This window comes from Vulpes vulpes, chromosome 14 (genome assembly GCF_048418805.1).
Source record: "Vulpes vulpes isolate BD-2025 chromosome 14, VulVul3, whole genome shotgun sequence".
Taxonomy (NCBI): Eukaryota; Metazoa; Chordata; class Mammalia; order Carnivora; family Canidae; genus Vulpes; species Vulpes vulpes.
In genome coordinates this window covers 81,125,259-81,152,571 of record NC_132793.1, presented here as the reverse complement: position 1 = coordinate 81,152,571, position 27,313 = coordinate 81,125,259, and the positions used below count along the sequence as shown (strand labels likewise).

At 36.7% G+C, this 27,313-nt stretch overlaps 1 protein-coding gene across 2 annotated transcripts in view; it reads left to right on the top strand.

Moving 5' to 3' along the window:
- Positions 1-27,313, top strand: part of GABRG3 (gamma-aminobutyric acid type A receptor subunit gamma3) — a 675,209-nt gene that overhangs the window by 589,215 nt on the left and 58,681 nt on the right. For both annotated transcript variants that reach the window (XM_072737022.1, XM_072737023.1), the window contains exon 6: positions 2,439-2,576. In XM_072737022.1, the coding sequence (XP_072593123.1) occupies positions 2,439-2,576 (138 nt within the window). The remainder of the gene's footprint in view (positions 1-2,438; positions 2,577-27,313) is intronic.

The window sequence follows — 27,313 nt, the reverse complement described above, 5'->3', positions numbered from 1 at the left end:
AATGCAAATTAAATAGCAATGTACTACTTCACAACCCCTATATGACTATTATAAAGACAGATATTAGCAAATGCTGGAGATGATATGGAGAAATTGGTAACCTCATACATTACTGGTAGTGTTTTAAGGTATAGCCTTGAAAAACAGTCTAACAGTTCCTCAAAAATTTTAAATAGAGAGTAAACTCATGCCTTAACAATGTCACTCCTATTTATATACCCAAGCAAACTGAAAACTTAAGTCAGCACAAAATCTCATACACAAGTGTTCATAAATGTTGAGCAAGTGAGTGGGTAATACCATTATTTGCTTAGGTAGAAAAAAGGAGGAGAAGCAAGTTTGGCTTAAGGAAAGTGAAATCTGCTTTGCAACAAGATGTGAATCTTTTCAAAAGCTTTTTTAAGGATCTGGGAGTCATATCTTTCAAATGTAATCAAGAAAGATAATATCCCAATCTCCTACTTTCTGTAGGAAGATAATACCCTAATTCAATGGGGGCCTTGCTCCAAGTTGCAAAACTACCTGTCATAAAAATATGTGAAGTCTTTGCTTATTTAAAAAGAAAACACTAATGTTCCATAACAGCATTATTTGTAAGAACATAGAAGTGGCTCAAACAAACTACCTATCAACTGACAAATGGATAAGTAAAATATGGTATATTCATGTAGTGGGATGTTACTGGTAATGAATAAGAACAAAATACCAACAGGGACTACCACACAAGTGAACCTTGAATACAATATACTAAGTGAAGGACATCAGTTCAAAAGATAACATGTGTGATTCCATTTATATGAAATGTCCAGAACAGGCAAATCTATAGACAGAAATTTCTGTCTTGACATATTAATGGATGCCAAGAACTGGATGAGATAGGTGATGTGTTGCAATGTGTCTAAGGAAGGGGAACGGAGAGTGACAGCTAGTGGGTCTGGGGTTTCATTTTGGAATGATGAAAATATTCTAAAATTGGGATAATAGTGGTACCACTCTAAAAATATACTGAAAACTACTGAACTGCATATGTTTTATGTATGCAAATTGCACCTCAACAAAGCTATTTAATAAAACAAGTTAAAAAGAAAGAATTATGGTGTAAAGTACTTTTTCTGATTATGATAGTCTAATAGGAAAATAAAACAGGACAGTGGCTTATGACCAAGTAAAATGTTTGGTTACTTCATAAAAATGTCTGGGGCTGAGTCTTAGTGCCTTGATATTAATATTAATATCTCAGCAATGGTGACAATAAGTTCACAGAACAATACACAATCAGAAAGCATGGGACATATCTGTGTTCTATTTTAGCCTTTGAATGAGGGAGCCAATTTAGCACTGATGGGAAGAAAGGGAAAATACCAAGAAAGCATATTGTCTTTAAGAGTTTTGCAAACTGATCTCTGCAATGTCTAATTAGAAATTTCCAACCATTTTATTAACATGTTTGTAGAAGTATGCACTTTTAATATTCAGGAGGTTAGTGAATACATTTCCTCCTACCAGTTATGCAATCAGTGTCTATATGAATCCATGAAGGTCTAATAATACCAATGCTGTCGTGTGTTGGGTGACAACATGGGATCCAGGCATGCCCCAGAGAGCAGACCTGACCATAGAGCTTGGAGACAGTACAGTACTCCAGAAAGGAAGTGTTGTTCCAGAAGTGGGGATCCAGGAGTTGAGAAGCAATCATTAGGACAACTGGGGAGAGACTGGGGTCCTAGTAACAGCACCTGTCCATGACACCTGTCTCTGGGTAGGTTGCCACACTAGGCTCATGGCAGCAGAAACACACTAGCATCTTGCTTCCTAGAGTAATGAATAAGAATAAGCACTGGTCTCTAATAATGGTCAAAGCTCACTGATCAGAACTAGAGATATCAGAGCAGGACTGAAAGTCAGTAGACTTCTGGAATCCTGGAGTGATTGCCTTATTAAATTTGTCTTTCCTAAGATCTGAATGGACTAAATTCTGGGGAAGGGTGAATGTGTGATAGATGTAAGCTGGGTAGTTAGATTTCAGAGTCTGGGAACTAGTGACATTCTGACCAGCATCTCTACTCTTTGAAAGTTGACCACAGCCTATGGTGACTGAAAGTGGCTCTCCAAGGATAAAGAAATCAAGACAGTAGCACCCTTATATGCTGTGCCCACACAAATAATGACCAGGCTTATGACTGTGAACATTTTGCTGATGAAGATCCATAGCAGGAACTCTTTGGGTTGAGAGGCCTTTACTAATTAACCTTTGAGTTTTAGTGTTTTTGAGGAAATTTTTGAGAATAAATACAGCCTAAAATTTTAACCTCTGTTCATGATCAGAATTATAATTTTGACTTTTATAATTTTTTATTTTATTAACTTATTTTATTTTATAATTTTTTGTTCTATAAACCTATATTTTCAAGTGTTTGTTATTTGCTCTGTATTTTCAGATGGCTATCCTAAAGAAGAAATGATTTACAGATGGAGAAAAAATTCAGTTGAGGCAGCTGATCAGAAATCATGGCGGCTTTATCAGTTTGACTTTATGGGCCTCAGAAACACAACAGAAATCGTAACAACATCTGCAGGTAGGATTTAATTTAAGGAAGCATGACTTGTAAAAAAATCTGACTTTTTTCCTCTGATGCCTGAGGCATAATCATGCCTTTAATGTAGAATTCCATTACATGTGTGTTTTAACTAATGATATTAGGGCAAGCATATACATCAGTGATATTTGAGGCAAAACAACGGATTCAATACTGAAGTTTTTTTAATGTTTTAATTGGGATGAAAAAAGGATCATGAGAAATGTCTTATATTTTTAAATAAAGACTGTTTTCATCATGTCAATAAACTTAAATAGAATTCCCACAAGTGACCATATTTCTATAAACTGCTTTTTACTAATGACTAATGATAAGAGTTCTACAACTTTCCACATACATAATAAGAATAAAATATTGTTAAGACTCTGTGCATAAAAGAAGCTGGTGTGAAATGTCCTTTGAGTTTTAATTTCCAGCTTCTTTCTTTGCTCTAAACTTTATTTTGAGCTCTGTATTTCTTCTCCAATTTATTGAACATAATAATTATCCACCAATTTGATTTTACTAAGTGGTCATTATATACGTAGTATGAAGTATATGATTAGATGAAAGAGATGTTTCATCTATTAGTGTATTTGAATGCTTTGGGGATTTTGTTCTGTTTCATAGGGTTTTTTTCTTTGTTTTTGAGTGTTTAGTTATTCCTATGATCCACTATTTTGCAACTAATTTTCTTTTGCCAGAGTGTGGGGGTACAGATGGATTTAGAGCTAGCTTTCCTACTGATCAGATTGTTAATATGAAGAGTTTACTGACTCTTAACACTCCATAACAATTTGTTTCACTTACGACTAAGATGTAAACTTTGATAATCAGTGGTAAATATCTTTAAAAGATAGTCTGAATTCTTTATAGAGTTGTAAAATATAGAACATTTACATGTTAAGAAAAGTCTGATTCACAGAGAAAAGCAAAACTTCCCTATAGACGTCATGGCGGTAAAGGTGAGAAATGCCATCCGTGTTTAAATATTAAGCAATAATAAGGTTAAAAGAATAGAAGATCATAATTTATTTCAATAATCTGTGGAGGCAGTAAGAAGGGAAGTGTTTTGGAGAACTTTTTCCCAATTATGAGTCACCTACATTAAGAATGTGTTTTTGCTCCCTGAAAGGTTAAAATGCACTAGCAGACCTTTAGGTATAGGCATTGTATACATATGCCACATCTTTATCCATTCATCTTTCAATGGACACTGAGGCTCCTTCCACAGCCATTAGAAACAATGAATACCCATAATTTGCTTCAACGTGGATACAACTGGAGGGTATTATGCTGAGCAAAGTAAGTCAGTCAGAGAAGGACAAACATTATATGATCTCATTCAACCTAACCAAAGAGGTAAAGTATCTATCCCCTAAAAACTATAGAACACTTCTGAAAGAAATTGAGGAAGACACAAAGAGATGGAAAAATATTCCATGCTCATGGATTGGCAGAATTAATATTGTGAAAATGTCAATGTTACCCAGGGCAATTTACACGTTTAATGCAATCCCTATCAAAATACCATGGACTTTCTTCAGAGAGTTAGAACAAATTATTTTAAGATTTGTGTGGAATCAGAAAAGACCCCGAATAGCCAGGGAAATTTTTTAAAAGAAAACCATAGCTGGGGGCATCACAATGCCAGATTTCAGGTTGTACTACAAAGCTGTGGTCATCAAAACAGTCTGGTACTGGCACAAAAACAGACACATAGATCAATGGAACAGAATAGAGAACCCAGAAGTGGACCCTCAACTTTATGGTCAACTAACATTCGATAAAGGAGGAAGACTATCCACTGGAAGAAAGACAGTCTCTTCAATAAATGGTGCTGGGAAAATTGGACATCCACGTGCAGAAGAATGAACCTAGACCACTGTCTTGCACCATACACAAAGAAAAACTCAAAATGGATGAAAGATCTAAATGTGAGACAAGATTCCATCAAAATCCTAGAGGAGAACACAGACAACACCCTTTTTGAACTCGGCCACAGTAACTTCTTGTAAAATGACTCTTTTGCACACTCCCTCAGCTCCCTTTCCCCTTTTCCTTGCACACAGCCAACCATAATGAAATACAGGTTTCTACCCACTCAACACCACAACCATGCATCACCACAGGGTAAAAATAATAATAAATTAAAGCACACTATTTCCATCACTGCTGTCTTTTGAAGTTGTTGCCATGAATTTCAAGAGAGTCTTCAGGTTATCATGCTGTAGTATGTGCTAGTCCAGTGTTTCTCAATCTTTTATTCATTATCATCTCTCCTACGGAGTCTTAGGTATTTTTTAATCACTTCCCTTAGAAATGCTTGTATATATTTTCATATATTATGGCCTTTTGGAGGGCTACACATAGCAATATCAAAGATTTGTCACTTCTCTTCCAAAAAAGAGTTTTCACTCCCATAGGAATAAATATCACTTCCATTAAAATGCAAACTCTGTTTATTCTTTAACTTTCCTAGGTGGCAGGTTCCTATTTTGTTCTTGGCCCCAATCTCTGACAGCAACACCTTTACTTTCCACTGGTGATCTTGCTCCTCACTGTTCCTAGAATCTTGAGGAAATCTGAAAGCATCCAATCTTTGCCCACCGATTGCAATTACTCCCTAATTGTATTGCAGATGTGCTCCCATTCTTACCCACATGTACACCAGATCCTGTTCCTTCCCCTACACAAGAGATTGCTCCAACACATCTCTCTCTCACACTTATGCCATTTTTTTTTACTCTACTGGATCATTACTACCATCTACTTAAAAATAGGCTTTTATTTCACTATTTTTTTAAAATTGTTTCCGTTAGGTCTTCAGTATGCAGCAAGTGACATACACAAACTGGCTAATTAGAAGTTAATGAAGGGAAGAAACTATTTACAATCTTTCTGGCAGGGTTTATGACATATTGCAATAAGGCATTGTGATAGGCAGAATAATGGCTCCCAAAGATGTCCATTTTTTTAAATCCCTAGAATCTGTGTGTACATCATGTTACATGATAAAGGACGATTAAGGTAGCAGATGGAATTAAGGTTGGTAGTCAGCTGACTTTCAGATGTAGAGGTTATCTTGAATTATCTAGGTGGGTTCAGTGTGGAAGAGGGAGGCAGAAGAAAAGAAAAAGAAATGTGACTGTGGAAGAAACTCACAGAGAGGTGCAACTTTGTTGGAATTGAAGATGGAGGAAAGGGCCACCAGCCAAGGCAAGTGGGTGGTTGCAGAAGCAGGAAAGAGCAAAGAAATGAATTCTAGAACCTCTAGAAGATAATATGGCCCTCTTGACATCTTAATTTTAGCCAAGCAAGATATGTGTCAGACTTCTAATCTAAAGAACTAAACATAACAAATTTTTGTTGTTTCAAGCCACTAAGTGTGCGATCCTTTGTTAAAACAGCAATAGGAGGGATCCCTGGGTGGCGCAGCGGTTTGGCGCCTGCCTTTGGCCCAGGGCGCGATCCTGGAGACTCGGGATCGAATCCCACGTCAGGCTCCCGGTCCATGGAGCCTGCTTCTCCCTCTGGCTGTGTCTCTGCCTCTCTCTCTCTCTCACTGTGTGCCTATCATAAATAAATAAAATAAATTAAAAAAAAAAACAGCAATAGGAAATTAATATAGACATGTTGCAGTAATCTCAAGCTAGTGGTATTGGGAAGCTTTTGCTACTTAGTTAAAGAGGCAAGAAGTGGGAGTGGTTACTGGAATCTGGAGAATTAGTTGCAGTGAGAGGGCTGCATGACAGCTGGAATCACTTTCAGCAGAGAATCCAGCCAACCTGCAGCACAGGGGCAGGAAAGGAGCTTTAGGATATTTGCCTTAACCTCTTTCACCTCACAATATCTGTTCTTTCTCCCCAGGGGCCTGAAGCCGAGGCTCAGGGAACTTGTATGGTGTGGTCCAGGCAGAAGCTTCCTGGGCATAAAGTAGGTAGAAAAGGGTAGAAAGTAGGTATGGAGGGGCAACAGAAGGTGCCCAACACAATGTTATTCCAATCCTCCTCCTGTTCTTCCCCAAGCTACTGCCCCATTTGTGCTCTTTGCAGAAAACTCTCCTAAACAGTCATCCAGTCTCACTGACCCAGTACCTTCATGCCATTCTCTTGAGCCCATCCCAGCCAGGCTTTCCTTTTTATTCCTCCACCAGTGCTGCCCTCAGTAAGGTCACCAAGGACCTCTACAGTGCTAAACCTTCTCCTTTTACCATGGCTTCTCTTCCCTTGGCTTCTAGGCTTCTCTTGGTTGTCCTCCTCCTGATGTCTCTTCTTCTGTGTTTTTGTGTTGGACCTCCATCTTCTCCACCTTCTTTTCATCTGGGAGTGCCCCAGGACTCTGTTTTCTATCTGTGCTCACTTATCTGTGAATCTCATCCAGGCTTCTACAGTATTAACTCCAAAATTTACATCTCCAGCTCCAAATCAAACATCTTATAAACCCCAGCCTCCTGGACCCAAGTGCTTGTTCAAGACCTCCTCTGTGTCCCAAACTAATGCTCATGGGCAATTCCACCTGGAGTCTTTCCCTACCAGATGATGGCCCTTCCATCTCTTCATTTTCTCAGGCCCAAACTTCAGGAACATCAACTACTCCCTTTTTTTATTTTATTTTTTTATTTTTTATTTTTTTGTTTTTTTTTCTCCACCCTTTTTTTACACATCAAATCCAAAATAACACCAAATGCTTTTGACTATATCTTCAAAATATTCTCAATAAGATGGCTTCTACCAATTTCATTGCTACTATCCTAAGTCACCATTATCCCTTTCCTCAGTTATAGCATTAGCCCCTTATTTACTCGTTTGATTCTAGACTTGCTTACCTATTGTCCACCACAAAGTGATGTTTCATTAGGGTTTCTGCATGACTGACGTCCTATGTTCTGTAAATCTGTGCTCAAAAATCACCTTCTCATTGAATCCCATCCTCTGGGCAATCTCTGCCTTCACTAATTGATAAAATCTGTCATACAATTCATGTATTTATTATGTTTATCTTCTTTTGTTGTGTTACATAAAGGGGTTATTGTCTATATTGCTAACTATCATGTGAGACATGGTAAACTGTGCTTGGTTCCTAGTGATGCCCTACTAAATAAATTAGAAAGGACAATATTTGAGTTAAGAGATCAGTCAGGAGGAATATGTGAGTCTAGACAAGAAATAATGAGCATTGACTCAGAAAGGGGCAATAAGAAGGAAAAAGGAGTATTATATTTAAACGACTTTCTGTCAGTCAAATGAGCAAGTCTAGTAAGTGATGTATATATGGAATAAGACAAATACATTAAAAACAAAGGGAAATGAAGTAATGCACATTGGAGCAATATGTGATCACATTGGTAAAACAAGATTGTACAGGTGTTGGGGGGAATTTTGAGATTGGCTTAGATATTCTGAAGGAAAATTCTCATTAAGTTTCTTCAATGGCAGATGTGACTCCAGATTTAGTAGGCTTATCTACTAGATAATGAGATAATGAGAGCTGAACAAGTCCATGTTTTGTAGTAGAGTCATGCTGGAAGAGTGCCTATAACTAGTCACAACCAGAGGGTGATACCCTTAAGAACAGATCTAGCTTTTGGAATAATGCCTGTTTGAGATTGGATCTCTCCCTGATTGTCCCAGCCTGTGAAGTTAGTTGCCTGAAAGTAATACACTGTTGGAGTTTATGTGCACTTTCAGGGAGATTCCTGGCATCTTACCTTGTGCAGTTTCAATTCTGGCATCTGGCTGTAAGGCTGTAAGTGAAACATTTTTCCTAAAGATCTGTAACGCAGTTTAGTGATTGGGCAGTTTCAAATATAGCACAATGAGCTGGATGACCTTAACTATAATAATTGGCAGCTAGTTTATAATATGCCAATTATTATTTTAAATGTTTTACATAAACTAATCATTTGGACTTCATAATGCCCACACATTATTATTGTTAAGGAACTCAAAGCTCATCAAAATAAAGTAATGTGCCTACAGCAAGTTGTTCGTGGAACTGGAGTGCTTCAAAGCCCATTCAAACTACCCTTGCCATAGAACCCAAGACAAGACTTATGGGCATGGGATGATTATGTTGCTAAGGGGTGTTAAATATAGGCAAAATAATTTTTCTGTTAAAATATCATGACAGAAAACTCTAAAATATTTGGGAAGTGCTGGAAATGCTCATAATCAGTTGATTTCTTTTTGAATATCTTTTATACAAACTTTCCTATGCCCTTAAAAGTATTTTCAACTACTATTCTTAGATTTAATTATCTATTAACTTGTTTAGTTGCAAAAGGGTTCCTGGAAAAGCTAAATGTGCTGGACACTTCTTGATCTTAAGGGGTCTTCAGGCTAGCCAGAAATACAAGGATTTAGAATTTAGTGAGAGAGGTGTCAATATAAATGAGTCCCACCAACTGCTGCAGGAGCACAGAAGTGAAGGAGAACTTATTGATGGCACTTCACATGTGGCTAAGTGTCTCAGCATGTCCTCACCATTTTCTATGGGTCATCAGTATACTACAAGCTACCAACATCAGTGTTAGCAAAAGTGTTTCCTAACCACAGCAATAAATTAGGAAACACTGCATACTGCATTATTTTCCTGAAGATTCCAATATGTTTAAATGCAAGGAAGAACTGTGTTAAATAAACCAGTCTATATTTAATACTGCACTTTTCAGATTCATTATACCAGAAAATACTTTTTTTTCATGGAATATCAACAATTTCCTGGGCAGCATTATCACTTTGAGCATTTCATTTGCATATAATAATGTTGGTTTTTGTATTTAGAAGACTAGTTGAGTACTAAATGTCATCATTGAGGGGAAAATGAAAAAAAAAAGCTCCACAAAATCAGCATACTAGTCAATAATTGAGTTTTTTCCTTAGACAAATATGGAATATTTACACGTGCTATTCATAAGTACTCTGAAAAAAGAAAAGAAGAAATGCATTCTGCCATGGAGAATTTTGCAGATTTATTTCTCATTTAAATTTTTATCATGGAGAATACTAATTTTCCTTCAAGTGACATTATTTTTACCAATACTATGGTCGATAAGAAAATTAGACTAAACCTGAATTCACATTTTTAAATTTTTATAAACATAATCAGTCTTTTGTATAATTACACCTATAACAAAAACATTCTTTAAATGTAAAATATACTCCAATTCATATGTTTACTAATTGATAATCTTTACTTGCACTGTTAGCCAATGATGGGCATTAACCACAGCATCAATACAAGTCTCACAGATTGTTGTTGATTATTGGCCGAATCCAGATTATGTGAACCAGGAAATCAATTCATTAGTAAAATGAATGTAAACAAAATAAAGTAAAAAAATACAAATTGTTCTTTTAGATATTTATTTGGCAATCACATTCCTGTGTTGTAATGTCTCCAAGTATGAAAACAAAGGCAAAAACAAACAAACAAATCAGTTCCTATAGGAGTTTACCAAATGATCAAAAATATTAGGTTTTTATATGCTTAAGAGTATGTTGATAATTCAAGTGGGTTCATGTTATGCAGTGTCCACTCACACCATTCTTCACTTCACATCATCTTTCTAGGATTCCCAAAATGGTCTTACAAATATCATTGCTGTTTTGGGAGATCTAACCTGAGACCCTACTTCCTACTGAGGGAATTCCCAGGTAGCATATTCCTCTTTGTGTAGAGACTCAGGATTAATGGGTTTCTTATCCAACGTAATGGATATGAAAAAGAAGTACTATGAGTTCCTTAAAGTCCTAAAGCATGACAAATGTCCAGGTGTGCCTTGTTGGTCAGCTTCTTCATAATCTTTTTTGTATATATCTTACAAACACTCATTCTTCATTTCTCTAAAGCTCAATTTGCAAAAAGAAAACTTAAACCTCTGGTTGCAGTTGAGGTTTCTAAGAAAGTGTAACAGGGATAAATGGGAAGGAGCATTTCTCATATATAACTGCAGAATCTCTGTGGATTCAAGATAACATGAGATGAAAGTGTGAAACTGGAGCCCCAAAGATGAGAAAGCATGCAGTACCTGCACACAACAGTGTGCTGTTCTGTATGTGTCTTTCTGGCCATATCTAGCATAAATTTAGATGTCAACAATTAAGAAAATATAATGAATATTCAGGAAACACAGTTATGTGGCTGTGTCTGGCATTTGACAACATGAAGAGTCATCCACAGTGCTGTGATGGCATTTTAGAGGATCTCTGTTAGATAAATGTCTTTTTATAGACAAATGTCATTTCTTGTTTACAATTTCTTAACTCAAAATGATGATGACAATAATATAAAATTACATGTATTTTTTTCCAAGAAGATTAAAGCACTGGAGCATTATCTAACTGGTTCCCAGAATCACATTGAAGTTTGAAGAGGATAGATAATATCATTCCATGTTTTTAAACATGTATAAATAATTCTATGGAACTTATCTATGAAATGGAAACACATTGCAAAACCTCACAGTCATAAGGCCAGGTGTCCAGTCGCTGTGTGTTGCCAACACCCCAAGTACTTTGAGGTGGACAGTCTTCATTATTGACTCACATCAAGGAACATATAAAAGTACAATCTTCACTAACCCCAACATCCTTTGGGTGTGACCTCGGAGAGACACTTTTATCTGACTGGTCCTAAGATACCAAGAATATAAAAATTATTATTTATATTACTCTGAGAATTTGATTTAAAATAATAAATATGGTTTTTTTTTCTAAATTTTGCAAACACCATTTAGAAGCGTGAGTGACTGTATTTCTTTCCTGAGGCTGTTGTAAGAGTAGCATGGAATGGTTGTTTCACAGCTCTGGAGGTGGTAAGTCCAAATTCAAGATGTCACCAGGGTTGGTTCCTTCTGAGGACCATATAGGAGAATCTGTTCTAGGCCCCCCTGTCTTGGCTGGTAGATGATATTGTCTCTGTGTCTTCATGTCATCTTCTCTCTGTGCATGTCTGCCTGTATGTTAAAATTTCCTCTTTTGTATAAGAATACCAGTCATATTGGATTAGGGGTCCACCTTACTCTAGTCTGATCTCATCCTAATTATATCTAAAATGGCTCTATTTCCAAATAAGGTCACATTCTGAGGTACTGTGTGTTAGGACTACGATAGCTTTTGAGGAACACAATTCAACCCATAACAGTAACCTAGAAAGTATCACCTACCATGGGAATAAGGGTTTCAATCAAATTTGGAAATGGGACTTTCTCTTTGCCCCAGACACATTCTTTTTTTTTTTATTGGATTTCAATTTGCCAACATATAGCATAACACCCAGTGCTCATCCCATCAAGTGCCCCCCTCAGTGCCCATCACCCAGTCACCCCCACCCCCTACCCACCTCCCTTTCCACCACCCCTTGTTCATTTCCCAGAGTTAGGAGTCTCTCATGTTCTGTCTCCCTCTCTGATATTTCCCACTTATTTTCTCTCTTTTCCTCTTTATTCCCTTTCACTATTTTTTATATTCCCCAAAAGAATGAGACCATATAATGTTTGTCCTTCTCCGATTGACTTATTTCACTCAGCATAATTCCCTACAGTTCCATCCATGTCGAAGCAAATGGGGGGTATTTGTCGTTTCTAATAGCCAGACACATTCTTTATACTTAGATCAGTGTTCCCTTCTAAGTGGACTATTTGCATTGACTGTGAAGAAAGGCCATGGGCCAACAATGCTAGCATGTACTTGTGTGACCTGCTAATGGGCAGCCTTTGCATCACCTTGTAGATGGTAAGAAATTGAGATTCCTAGGTCTCACATCACCCCTTTTAGATAAGAATTTTTGGGGGAGGATGCAAGAACTCTCCATTTCATACTCCTCCAAACACTCTCATGATATTGAAGGTTGGCATGCACTGGGTAGACCAGACAAGATTAGAGCTGGTGGATAAAAATTACAGTGACATCAAAGCCAGTGAGGAATAATTTCCTACTATGATTTCTGACTGACTCAAGGGTGTGCTGTATTTCTTATGTTACTAATGTTTTTGAACATTCTTTATATGAACATTCTTTTTATGCCTTCTTTAATTATTCCCCCATGGTTAGTTGCAGCAAATCTTCTCCTTTGTATTAGCCAAATGCCACATTGCAAAACGAAAATCAGAAACTTTATAAACTTTATATATATGTCTAAATACATAGGAACTATATTAAATTATAATAGGAACTATATCTACAGACATACTTATTAGATATTGCTGATTTGGTTCCCGAGCACCACAATAAAGCAAGTATCATAACAAGGGATTCAAATAATTTTTTTTGGTTTCTCAGTGCATATAAAAGTTATGTCTATACTATTTTAGAGTCTATTAAGTGTGCAGTAGCATTGTGTCTAAAAAATAATGTGCATGTCTTAATTTTAAAAATACATTATTGCCAAAAATACTGTCATCTGAGTTTTCAGCAAAGCATAATCTTTTGCTGGTGGAAGGTCCTACCTTGATGTTGATAGCTGCTGACTGATCAGGGTGGTAGTTGCTGAAGGTTGGGGCAGCTGTGGCAACTTCTTAAAACAAGAAAACAATGAAGTTTGCCACATAATTGACTCTTCCTTTCACAAACAATTTCTCTGCAGCATGCAATGCTATTTGATAGCATTTTACCCACAGTAGAATTTCTCTGACAATTGAAATCAATCCTCTGAAAACCTTGCCACTATTTTATCAACTAAGTGTATGTAATATCCTATATCTTTTTTTTTTTTTGTCATTTCAACAATCTTCACACCATCTTTACCAGGAGTAGATTCTATCTTAAGAAAACCACTTTTTGGTTGGGGCACCTCGGTGGCACAGTCAGTTAAAATATCTGCCTTCAGTTCAGGTCATGATCCCGGGGTCCTGGGATCAAGCCTCACATTGGACTCCCTGCTCAGCAGAAAGCCTGCTTCTACCTTTGCCATTTTCCCCACTTGTGGTCTCTGGCGCTCTCTATTTCTCTGTCAAATATATAAATAAAATATAAAAAAAGAAAGAAGAAAGAAAGAAGAAAGAAACAAAGAAACAAAAAAAGAAACAAAGAAAGAAAGAAAGAAAGAAAGAAAGAAAGAAAGAAAGAAAAACTACTTCTCCCTGGCTCATCCACAAAAAGAAGCTCCTTATCCATTAAAGTTTTATCATGAGATTGAAGCAATTCATTCACATCTTTGGCCCCACTTCTAATTCTAGTTCCCTGCCATTTTCACCACATCTGCAGTTACTTCCTCCACTGAAGTCCTGAACCTCCAACGTCATCCAGGAGGGTTGGAATCAACTTCTTCCAAACCCCTGTTCATGTTGATTTTTTTACCTCTTTCTATGAATCACTCGTGGTTTTTCTTTTATTATTTATTTATTTATTTATTTATTTACTTACTTATTTATTTATTTATTCATGAGAGACAGAGAGAGGCAGAGACTCAGGCAGAGGGAGAAGCAGGCTCCATGCAGGGATCCTGATGTGGGTCTCCATGCTGGGACTCCCAGATCATGCCCTGAGCCAAAGACAGATACTCAACTGCTGAGCCATCCAGGCATCCCAAGATTTATTTATTCATGAGAGAGACACAGAAAGAGGCAGAGACATAGGCAGAGGGTAAAAGCAGGCTTCTTGGGGATCCCTGGGTGGCGCAGCGGTTTAGCGCCTGTCTTTGGCCCAGGGCATGATCCTGGAGACCCGGGATCGAATCCCACGTCGGGCTCCCGGTGCATGGAGCCTGCTTCTCCCTCTGCCTGTGTCTCTGCCTCTCTCTCTCTCTCTCTCTCTCTCTCTCTCTCTGTGTGACTATCATAAATAAATAAAAATTAAAAAAAAAATATTAAAAAAAAAAAGCAGGCTTCTTGCAAGAAGCCCAATGTGGGACTTGATTCCAGATCCCGGGATCACATCCTGAGCCAAAGGCTCAATCACTCAATCACTGAGCCACCCAGGTGTCCCGAATCACTCATATTCTTCTTAATGGCATCTAGAATGGTGATTCCTTTTCAGAAGGTTTTCAATTGACTTTGCCCAGAACCATTAGAGAAATAATTATCTATGGTACTTATAGCCTTAGGAAATTTATTTCTTAAGTAATAAGACTTGAGAGTTGAAATGACTCCTTGAGTCATGGGCTGCACAGCAGATGTAATGTTAGTAAGCATAAAAACAATATTAATTTCATACATCTCTATCAGGGCTCTTGAATGACCAGGTACATTGTAATGAGCAGTATTTCTTGAAAAAAAAATCTTTCATGAGCAGTAAATCTCAACAGTGGGCTTAAAATATTCATTAATCATGTTGTAAATAGATGTGCTATCACCCAGGCTTTGCTATTCCATTTATAAGAGCACAGGTAGAGTAAATTTAGCACAATTATTTTTCTGTAAAGTATTTATTTATTTATTTATTTATTTATTTATTTATTTATTTATGTAAGACAGTAGGGCAAGGGGGAGAGGGAGAGAGAGAATCTCAAGCAGACTCCCTGCTAAGTGTGGAGCCCAACACAGGGTTTGATCTCATGACCCCAAGATCATGACCTGAGCTGAAATCAAGAGTCTCATGCTTAAGAAACTGAGCCACCCAGGCACCTTGATTTAATATAATTCTTAAGTGCCCTAGGATTTTTAAAATAGTAAATGAATGTTGGTTTCAACTTAAAGTCACCAGCTGCATTAGGCTCTAGCAAGAGCGTCAGCCTGTCCTTTGAAGCTTTGAAGCCAGGCATTTACTTCTCCTCTCTAGCTGTGAGAGTCATAGAGTGTATCATAGTTTAACCACCTTCATTATCTTAGCTAGATCTTCTGGATAACCTGCTGCAACTTCTGCATCAGCACTTGCTGTTTCATTTTACACTTTTACATTATGGAGGTGGCTTCTTTCTCTTAAACCTCATGAACCAACGGCTGCTAGCTTCAGACTTTTCTTCTGCAGTTTCCTTGCCTCTCTCAGTCCTCATAGCATTGAAGAGTTTTTCTCTGCAATAAGTTTTGGCTTAAGGGAATGTTGTAGCTATTTTGATCTTCTATGCAGACCACTAAAACTTTCTTCATATAAACAATAAAGCTGTTTCACTTTCTTATCACTTGTCTGTTCACTAGAGCAGCAACTTTTAATTTCCTTAAAAACTTTTCCTTTGCATTCACAACTTGAATAACTGGCACAAGAGGCTTAGCATTTGACCTATCTCAGCTTTGACATGCCTTCCTTGCTAAGCTTAATCATTTCTAGCTTTTGATTTCAAGTGAGAGATTTATGATTCTTCTTTTCACATTAAATGTTAGAGGTCATTGTAGGGTTATTAACTGGCCTAATTTCAATATTGTTGTGTCTCAGGGAATAGGGAGACTTGAGGATAGGTAAAGAGATGGGGAAACAGTTGGTGATGCACTCAGAACACACATGATATTTTTCAATTAAATTTGTTGTCTTATAAGGGTGCTGTTCATGGCACCTCAAAACAATTACAATAGACATATCAAAGATCACTTGATCACAGATCACATTAATAAAAATAACAATTAAAAATTTGAAATACTGGGAGAATTACCAAACGGTGACACAGAGACACAAAATGAGAAAATTCTGTGGGAAAAATGGTGCCACTATACTTGCTGCATGCCACAAACCTTTAATTTCTAAGAAATGCAATATCTACGAATGCAATAAAGCAAAGCTCAATAAAAGAAGGTATGCCACTGCTATTCAACATAGTACTAGAAGTCCTAGCCTCAGCAATCAGACAACAAAAAGAAATAAAAGGCATTCAAATTGGCAAAGAAGAAGTCAAACTCTCCCTCTTTGCAGATGACATGATACTCTACATAGAAAACCCAAAAGACTCCACCCCAAGATTGCTAGAACTCATAGAGCAATTTGGTAGCATAGCAGGATACAAAATCAATGCCCAGAAGTCAGTGGCATTTCTATACACTAACAAAGAGACTGAAGAAAGCGAAATTAAGGAGTCAATCCCATTTACGATTGCACCCAAAAGCATAAGATACCTAGGAATAAACCTAACCAAAGAGGTAAAGGATCTATACCCTAAAAACTAGAGAACACTTCTGAAAGAAATTGAGGAAGACACAAGGAGATGGAAATATATTCCCTGCTCATGGATTGGCAGAATTAATATTGTGAAAATGTCAATGTTACCCAGGGCAATTTACACGTTTAATGCAATCCCTATCAAAATACCATGGACTTTCTTCAGAGAGAACAAATTATTTTAAGATTTGTGTGGAATCAGAAAAGACCCGGAATAGCCAGGGGGATTTTAAAAAAGAAAACCATAGCTGAGGACATCACAATGCCAGATTTCAGGTTGTACTACAAAGTTGTGGTCATCAAGACAGTGTGGTACTGGCACAAAAACAGACACATAGATCAATGGAGCAGAATAGAGAATCCAGAAGTGGACCCTCAACTTTATGGTGAACTAATATTCGATAAAGGAGGAAAGACTATCCACTGGAAGAAAGACAGACTCTTCAATAAATGGTGCTGGGAAAATTGGACATCCACATGCAGAAGAATGAAACTAGACCACTCTCTTACACCATACACAAAGAAAAACTCAAAATGGATGAAAGATCTAAATGTGAAACAAGATTCCATCAAAATCCTAGAGGAGAACACAGGCAACACCCTTTTTGAACTTGGCCACAGTAACTTCTTGCAAGATGCATCCACGAAGGCAAGAGAAACAAAAGCAAAAATGCACTATTGGGACTTCATCAAGATAAGAAACTTTTACACAGCAAAGGATACAGTCAACAAAACTGAAAGACAGCCTACAGAATGGGAGAAGATATTTGCAAATGACGGATCAGATAAAGGGCTAGTTTCAAAGAAGTATAAAGAACTTGTTTAACTCAACAGCAAAGAAACAAACAATCCAATCATGAAATGGGCAAAAGACATGAATGGATATTTCACAGAGGAAGACATAGACATGGCCAACAAGCACATGAGAAAATGCTCCGCATCACTTGCCATCAGGGAAATACAAATCAAAACCACAATGAAAAAAAAAAACACAATGAGATACCACCTCACACCAGTGATAATGGGGAAAATTAACAAGGCAGGAAACAACAAATGTTGGAGAGGATGCAGAGAAAAGGGAACCCTCTTGCACTGTTGGGAATGTGAAATGATGCAGCCACTCTGGAAAACTGTGTGGAGGTTCCTCAAAGAGTTAAAAATAGATCTTCCCTATGACCCAGCAATTGCACTGCTGGGGATTTACCCAAAAGATACAGATGCCGTGAAACGCCGGGACACCTGCACCCCGATGTTTCTAGCAGCAATGTCCACCATAGCCAAACTGTGGAAGGAGCCTCGGTGTCCATCGAAAGATGAATGGCTAAAGAAGATGTGGTCTATGTATACAATGGAATATTACTCAGCCATTAGAAACTGCAAATACCCACCATTTGCTTCGACATGGATGGTATTGGAGGGTATTATGCTGAGTGAAATAAGTCAATAGGAGAAGGACAAACATATGGTCTCATTCATTTGGGGAATATAAAAAATAGTGAAAGGGAATAAAGAGGAAAGGAGAGAAAATGAGAAATATCAGAGAGGGAGATAGAACATGAGAGACTCCTAACTCTGGGAAAAGAAATAGGGGTGGTAGAAAGGGAGGTGGGCGGGGGTGGGGGTGACTGGGTGACGGCCACTGAGGGGGGCACTTATGGGATGAGCACTGGGTGTTATTCTATATGTTGACAAATTGAACACCAATAAAAAATAAATATATTAAAAAAGATAAAGGAGGTTAACAGTACACTTACGTTGATGAGCTCTGAGAAACGTGTAGAGTTGTTGAATCATTATAGTGTACACTTGAGACTAATATAACATTATATATTGATTATATAATTATACTTCAGTTAAATGTAAATAAAAAGAAACAGAATTTGATATCCAACAAAATCCAAGACAATAAAAATACAAGTGAAATGGTGATGTTTTCAGGCTAAGGGGACAGAGAGAGAAAGAGAGAGAGAGAGATTTTATAACTTTTATAAACTTCTTTCTTTGGGTTAAACCTTTAAGATATTTGCATACTAATCTATTTCTTTGCTGTATAAGGGCTACTCATAATATCCATTTGGACCTGAGTCCAATTATCTAAAATTACTTGGACAAGACACACAGCATTGGGACGCCTGGGTGGCTCAGTGGTTGAGTGTCTGCCTTTGGCTCAGGGCATGACCCCGGGTCTGAGGATCGAGTCCCACATCAGGCTCCCTGCGAGGAGCCTGCGTCTCTCTCTTCCTGTGTCTCTGCGTCTCTCTCTCTCTCTAATGAATAAATAAATAAATCTTTAAAAAAAAAGACACACAGCATCTTTTATGCAGAATGTCAAAGCATCTAAGCCAGCTTTGTGAAATGGAACCAGAAATGAGAAACACATTCTGCAGTGGGTATATTATGACAAACTTAGAGCATGCTCAGAGCAGGCTTAGAAGTGGCTTTTTAGCAGAGGCAGTCCTAACAAAGGCATCAAAGGAGAGATCAAGCCTGGGGCCCAATTTAACTGCTCTAATAGCTTTTCCCCTGGTGCCTGTTTTATTACAAAGCCCCAAATAGGGCCCCTAGGAGAATAAAGTTGTTATAGTCAAAGTAACCACCAGAAAGAATTGCTCTTCCATGACTATGGCACACACCACACCGTTTGATGTAAATCACTGAAATTTTTGAAGTTTATTCAAGCTTTAAGTTAGCAGCTTCTGTAAGTAATTCTCCAAACTCCCCCCAAATTATTCTGTACATGAAATTTTATATATTCAATAGATAGGTCATGCTCCAGTTGAATTTTTTAAAAATAGTTTCTTCAGGAGAGTCAATGGTAAAGAGAAAGCACAGAGGGTAGGAGCCATGGAGTCAGAGTGCCCAGGTTTGAATACAGCAGCACCACTTAACCTGCTTTCTGACCTGTCATCCATCCAAACACAAATGAGATTGCCTTCTCTTTTATACAGCTGTTGTGAATTTAAGCAAGCTACCGTATGGAAAGTGCATAATTGCCATCCTTACATGTAAATATTATCTGTTATTGTTGCCTTAACGCACTTCCTGTGAGGGAGAATTGTGAGATTTCTGCATTGCTTCATTTAATAAATAGTCCATTAAATCAACTGTTAGCATTTTCTTCAATGAGACATGTTTTAACATGGCACTAGATAGATTTATATCTTGAATGCAAATGGGAATATATTTTTAAAATAGCGTCAGTGAAAGAAATTCTAAAAGTGGTTTCTTCTTGGCTTCTTGTCATATTTGTCTGAGTGCAATCTGAGTAATAAATCCGTCTGGGTTTTAGAGTCAGAATTTTAAAAATAGCCACAGTGTCTTTGTTCACAAGATTGAGTGAAAAATTTTTCAAACCCACTGTGAGTCATCTTCCTCTAATTCAAAAGAGAAATGTGGAAAAACCACTGCTTCATTGAATGAACTGTTCATCCATTAAGAAAATTGAAATTCTATGTTACAAGTCACATTTAACTATGTTCTTTTAAAATCAGATTTGATTAATTATTCCTTAAAAGCAAAATTATCTTTCCATAGGACCTGGAAATTATAATACTTAGAATATGGTCACAGTAATATTTATACATATATCATTTTACAGTTTTCATTTGCTTCTCATCTTGTACTTTGAGGAAGGTAGAACATGTGCCAATATCATTACTAATAGGTAAGGGACTGAATCTCAGGAATATAATATTGTGGGCATGGCCCACAGCAACACACCCAAAATGCACTGCTGTTGATGTTTGAGCCTCTTACTCTGAGGCCAGTGGCTTTTCCCTGACATCACTGCAACAGAGAGTAACATTACTTCTTGCAGCTAACTCTGAATTTTCAAAATATGTTATTTTCTCTAGTCTTATGTTGGGTTAAACTTCATTGGTATATTTCCTGCCATGGCTGGTTTGAATATCCTTTTTTTTTTTTTCCATTATGGAGTCACATTCCTGTTTCCAATCATTTAATTATAAGAAAAATCTTAAATCTTACATTCACATAAAGGAGGATGATAATTTAAAATTATCTGTAAAAAGAATTACATTATTGTTGAAATTTAGAACTCTGGCAAGGAATGCTCTAGTATATTCCCATGCTTAAAATGCTAGCTAACAGATGGCAAACCTGAGTCTTAAAAGTACACTTGTTTATGTAAGCCAGTGTCAAGCCTCAAGACAGCTATTGAATACATCATTCGAGAAAGTGCTAGGGGAATTCTGTTGAGCATAAAAGTCAAACAAGTCTCCCAACCCTGTGCTAAAGCCACCTGGAATATTTGTCCCTGTCTACATCCTAGCAAGTATGTCACACCACAGTTCTCTGCATTCCTCTCCATACTACCTTGGTTAACTCTAATCACCCCTACATTTGAATACATTGATATTGGTCAGCCAGGAAGCCATTTTTAAGAAATGTCTCAAACACTAGGTTAAGTAGGACAGCCATCTGATTCCACAGTGCCCTCCCTGAACTTGCCCCAGTGTAGCATTTATCATATTGCAGTATACTGTGACTGTAATCAAAGAGGAAATATAAGACATTGTAGAGAACAAGAAATCTGGAACCATCCTGCCTGGGTTTAAATTCCAGGCTTATACTAATAAGTTGTATCATCTTGGACAGTTATCTTACCTCTCTGAGAAACAGTTTTCTCATCTGTAAATATCAGTGCCTGCCTCATAGAAAAGGAGGTTGTGAGGACTAAATGAGTTTGTAAATTGTCAATAATCATTGTCTAGCATTAATTTTATGAGTGTTTCCCAATATATTGACCCATTTATATCTTAGGGATCTAGCAAAGTACATAATGCTCTCAAAAAGATAGTACCTGGTAGATATATGAATGTATGAAAGAAAAAAGAACCATTTGTTTACTAGACACGTAAAAAAGATAAATATTTCACTTTGCTAACATTTAGTTGTTATCTTTGAAATAGTAATATGATACCATTAAGGTGATATAGTAATAAAGAAAATGTGTTTTGAATTTTAGCAGTATTTTGATTATATTTCATGATTTAAAATTTAATTAATAAAGGACACTTATCTACTTTGTACTTTACAGATGATACTTATTTTGATGTGTGAATACAAGTGTCTGAAGTGAAATTTGTGAAAGGAACAGAGCAGATTAATTTATTAAGTTCTTTGATATGCATGATTAAAGACCACACAAGGACATAGTTTACCACGATTTAATTTTCTATGAAAACCCTAAATACTTTTGGCAAGAATCAGTTTTAAGAAGTTATACTGCTTGTAGCCTGGAACCTGTTTGGAGACTGGCTGTTCCTTAAGTAGGAATCCCTTAGCAAGTCAGGAGCTTAAGTTGTTAATGTTCATCCAGAAGATAATTCATCTAATTCATCTGAAGATTTTGGTCTAACTTCCATTTTCTTTTTAATCAACACACAATCTGGGGAAATTAAAACCTATTTCCCAGGATAACTAAATGGTTGCTTGCCGGAGACAACCTTCCTTCACCATGGTGACATGTCATTGGCACAGCTTTCAGGTTGTTAGTTACATAAGCAGGAGAACATTTTCTTTGTCCAATAACACTTATCCCATTGATTCTGTTTCTTTATGGTTGTCACTGAATGGATATTTCAGTATAAGAAGTAATCCTTTCAGGGATGCCTGGGTGGCTGAGCAGTTGAGTGTCTGCCTTTGGCTCAAGGCATGATCCCGGAGTCCTGGGATGGAGTCCTACATCAGACTCCCTGCATGGAGCCTGCTTCTCCCTCTGCCTATGTGTCTGCCTGTCTGTGTGTGTGTGTGTGTGTGTGTGTCTCTCATGAATAAATAAATAAAAATAAAAAGAAGTAATCCTTCCAGATCCCAATGTTTCCTGGAGAATAACCCTGTTCTTTGTACCTTGCTCCCTTTTTCACTTTGTTCTCCACACTCACTGAGACAAGAGAATCAGAATACTTTCGGGGATACCACTTCCAGCTCTGCCCCTATAACTCCTCCCTGCCAATTCTTCATATTGCCCTTGCCTCAATCCTCATCTGTATCTGTGGCCAAGGAGTAAGTCTGAGGTCAGAGTCAGGTGCTTTGGATTATGTAGTCCACCTTCTCTTTTGGATTGGTTCTAAGAAAAAGGAGACTTAATCAATTTATCAGAATACCATATAGTTACCGGGATTGCAGTAGTTTTCCAATTGCCTGATGCTTGGCAGTGCCTTTCTCACATTCTCTTTGCTGTGCTCTGCTGACAAGAAGACTGTGCTGGTTTAGATGGATAATCCACATGAGGCCAGCCCCACTTTGCTCTGGACAACACATCAGCTACTCATGGCAGCCCCTGTCACCAATTCATGATCATCAGTGACTTGGGGTCACTCTTCTTAGAATACATACAAACTATTAGTCAACCTACTTACTTCTCCTAAGGAAGTAAAGAACATAATTGAGGAAGCCACATCTGAGAAAAAGCTTACACTGATATAATAATGATAAGGACATTTAGAAGTTACTCTGTTACTCCCTGTATTCTTATTTCAAATGCATAGGCAACATTGGCAATTTGCATACCTCTAAATTTTCTTCTCCATTACCTCATATACCAATTCTACCATTATTTCTTTCTTTATATTTTTTAGAAATATCCCATATGATGTGTAATTTATCAAAGCCTTGCTATTACCATGTTAAGGTAATTCCTTGATTTTTTACACCAAAAGGCTTTTTTTTTTTTTATCGGTATATAAAGCTCTTAGAGGTTTGGACTTTACCCAGAATTGCATAGTGTCATGACTTGCCCAATTGTCAGGACTAATTATGCTGAATTTAGGACAAAGTCTCTTTAAAAATTAAAAAAAAAAAAGTTGTTAGCAAGCCCACAGCTTTCATAAAGACTTAAAGTGCAGACTTGGCTAAGAATTTATTATAGCTATCTAAATATGTGTTAAGTAAAAGGATGCATTCCAAGAGCTTTTTCTTTCTTCTGTAATAAAGTTATAGATAAAGGAGTAAAAAAAAAAAAACACATGCTTTGATCTTGGTTTAAGTTTCACATCAAAAAGATCTATGGAATGGTGTGATGTTAATACTACTGACTCCTAGAATATCATAAAGTGTTTACACCTATGACCCAAGGTGAATCTCTGCATTTGGGCTAGTTAGTGTGTGACATATCTGGAGTAGATAGATCTCTTGTACTCAGATGTTTCATCTCAAGCCCTTCTCTCCCAGGGTTTCTTTTCTTTATGTCATTTTTATTATACTGAAGGCCGGAATGCCTTCTAAGAATGAATCTTCAAAGTACAACTTGGATTGTATGGGATGACACTGTTTTTCAAAGAAATTTGCTTTGCAGAAGTAGAACAGCTATTTGTTTAAGACAGACTTTTATATTGCTCTTTGTATTGATGAAAGAACCACTGGTAAAAATATATCTGTGCATTTACTTTTTTGCATTTACTTTTGCATTACAAGGACTGACCTTTAGCATCACACTACTATTTGACATTTCTATCATCAATGAAGTTTTGTCAATTCACAAACTGTTCAATGGCCCCAAAGGAAAGGATTATTTATCGAATAAGAAGACCATGAAAGAATTAATTCTTTTGAACAAGAAAAAATGCTTATTATAAAATATTAGGGAAAATAATTGTATAAAATTCTCTATGACCCATTATGTGTTTATTAGGTTATGGGAGTATGCTGAAATTAAATAAAACAAAACCATAATGGCAGTTTCCCAAGTCATCTCTGGAAATATTTTCCTTTCTTCTTATATGTGCATATTCCACAAGTTTTATAATATTGTTATTCTTTTTTTAAGATTTTATTTATCTTAGAGATATATAGAGCCTGTGGGTGGGGTGGGGTGGGGTGGGCAGAAGGTGAGGAAGAAGAAAAGAATCCCAAGCAGATTTCACATTGAGGTTGGAGCCCAGTGTTCTGTTCCTTGCTCAATCTTATAACCCTGAGATCATGACCTGAGCCAAAACCAAGAGTTAGGTGCTTAACCACTGAGGCACCCAGGTGCCCCTACAATATTGTTATTCTTTAAAAAGTTAAAAATCACAGGAAAATATGTAAGGAAGAATAAATTTCCATACTCCACTAATCATTAATATCTTGGTAAATATATTTCCAGAAGTTTGGGTTTTTTTTTTTTAACATTAGGCATACTGCATTGCATACAATAGATTTATTGTCATATTAAAAAAAGAAACCTCAAAAATGAAGAAAACTATGAAGGTGAGAGGTTTTCTTTTCTTTTCTTTTTTTAAGTATCTCCTACTAAAGACCACAGCTAATATTAGGTAGATGTCTTCCGTAACAGTGCATAATGAGCTCACACGAATTAGTAGACTGATATGCAAACATGGGAATGTAGATATGTTTTTGGGCAACTTAGAAGACATGGATGAATCCCTGGGGACATATGCTCTTCCAAAATAAAGCAGGAAGAAGAGAAAATTTGAACAGACCAATTATCAGGATGAAATCGAATCAGTAATCAAAAAAAACCTCCAAACACACAAAAGTCCAGGCCAAGGCAGCTCCATAGGTAAATTTTAACAAACATTTAAAAAAGAGTACCTATTTTTCTCAAACTATTACAGAAAAAGAATAGGGAGGAAATCCACCAAATTCATTCTATGAGGCCAGTACAACCCTAATACCAAAACTACCAGAAAAGAGAACTACAAGTCAATATCTCTGATAAACATAGATGCAACATTCCTCAACAAAATATTAATGACCCTAATCCAACAATACACTAAAACTTTGTTCACCAAGATCAAGGGGGATTCATTTCCAGGATTCAGTGGTGGTTGAATATTTGGAAAGCAATCATTGTGATACACCACATTAACAACAAAAAAAAAGGATTAAAGTCATATATCATTTCAATAGATGCAGAGAAAGCATTTGATAAAGTACGACATCCATTCATGATAAAAGAAAACCCTCTGCAAAGTAAGTCTAGAGATAACATACCTCAGAATAATAAAGGGCTTATATGAAAAACCCATAGCTAACATCGTACCCAGTAGGTAAAAACTTTCCCCCAAGGCCAGGAACAAGACAAGGATGTCCAATCTCACCACTTTGATTCAACATAGTACTAGAAGTCCTAGCCACAGCAATTAGACCACAAAAAGAAATAAAAGCCTATTAAAGAAGTGAAACTCATTATTTCCAGATGACATGATGCTCTATATAAAAAATCTGAACAACTCCACCAAAAAACTACTAGAACTGATCAATGAATTAAGTAAAGTCACAGCATACAAAATCAATATGCAGGAAACTATTGCATTTCTATACACTAATAATGAAGAAGCAAAAACAGAAATTAAGAAAAAAATCCCATTTACAGTTGCACCAAAAACAATAAAATACCTAGGAATAAACTTTACCAAGAAGATGAAAGACTTGTACTCTAAAAATTATAAAACACTAATGAAAGAAATTCAAGACTATGCAAAGAAATGGAAAGACATTCCATGTTCATGAATTGAAAGAACAAATATTGTTAAAATGTCTCTACTACACATTTAATGCAATCCCTATCAAAATATCAACAGCATTTTTCACAGAACTAGAAAAACCAATCCTAAAATTTGTGTGGAGCCAGAAAGAACTTGAGTAGCCAAGGAATCTTGAAAAAGAAAAACAAAACTGGAGGTATTGCAATTCCAGATTTCAAGTTCTATTACAAAGCAGTAATAGTAATAAAAACAGTATGGTATTGGTATAAAAATAGACACATAGATCAATAGAATAGAACAGAAAACCCAGAAATAAACCCACAATTATATAGTAAATTAGTCTGTAATAAAGGAAGAATGACCATATAATAGGATAAAGTCTCTTCAATGGATGGTGTTGGGAAAACTGGTCAGCTACATGCAAAAGAATCAAACTGGATCACTTTCTTTCACTATACACAAAAAGAAAGTCAAAATGAATTAAAGACCTAAATCTGAGATCTGAAATCATAAAAATCCTTGAAGAGAGCAAAGGTAGTAAATTTTTGACATGAGCTATAGCAACTTTTTTCTAGAAATGTCTCCTAAGACAAGGGAAATAAAAGAAAAAATAAACTATTAGGAATTTTTATATATAACATTAAAAAAAAAACTGTACGACAAAGGAAACAATCAACAAGCCAAAAGACAACCTACAGAATGGAAGAAGATCTTTCCAAATGATGTATCTAACTAAAGGTTAGTATCCAAAATATATCAAGAACTTATACTATTCAACACCCCAAACCAGACAATCCAATTTAAAAATGTGCAGAAGACATTTCTCCAAAGAAGACAAACTGATGGCCAGCAGACACATGAAAGATGCTCAACATCACTCATCATCAGGGAAATGCAAATCAAAACTATAGGATATCACCTCACACTTGTGGAAATAGCTAAAATCAAACCCAAGGAAAACAGGTGTTGGCAAGGATGTGGAGAAAAAGAAACCCTCTCTCACTGTTGGTGGGAATGCAAACTTATGGAGCCACTCTGGAAAACAATAAGAAGTTTCCCCTGAAAGTTACACCCTACTATCCAATAATCACACTACTGGGTAATTACCAAAAAACACAAAACACTAATTTAAGTGGATACATGCACCACTATGTTTATTGCAGCATTATGTACAATAGCCAAAGTATGGAAAGAGCCTGAGTGCCCACTGATAGATGAGTGGATAGAAACCAGGTAATACACACACACACACACACACACA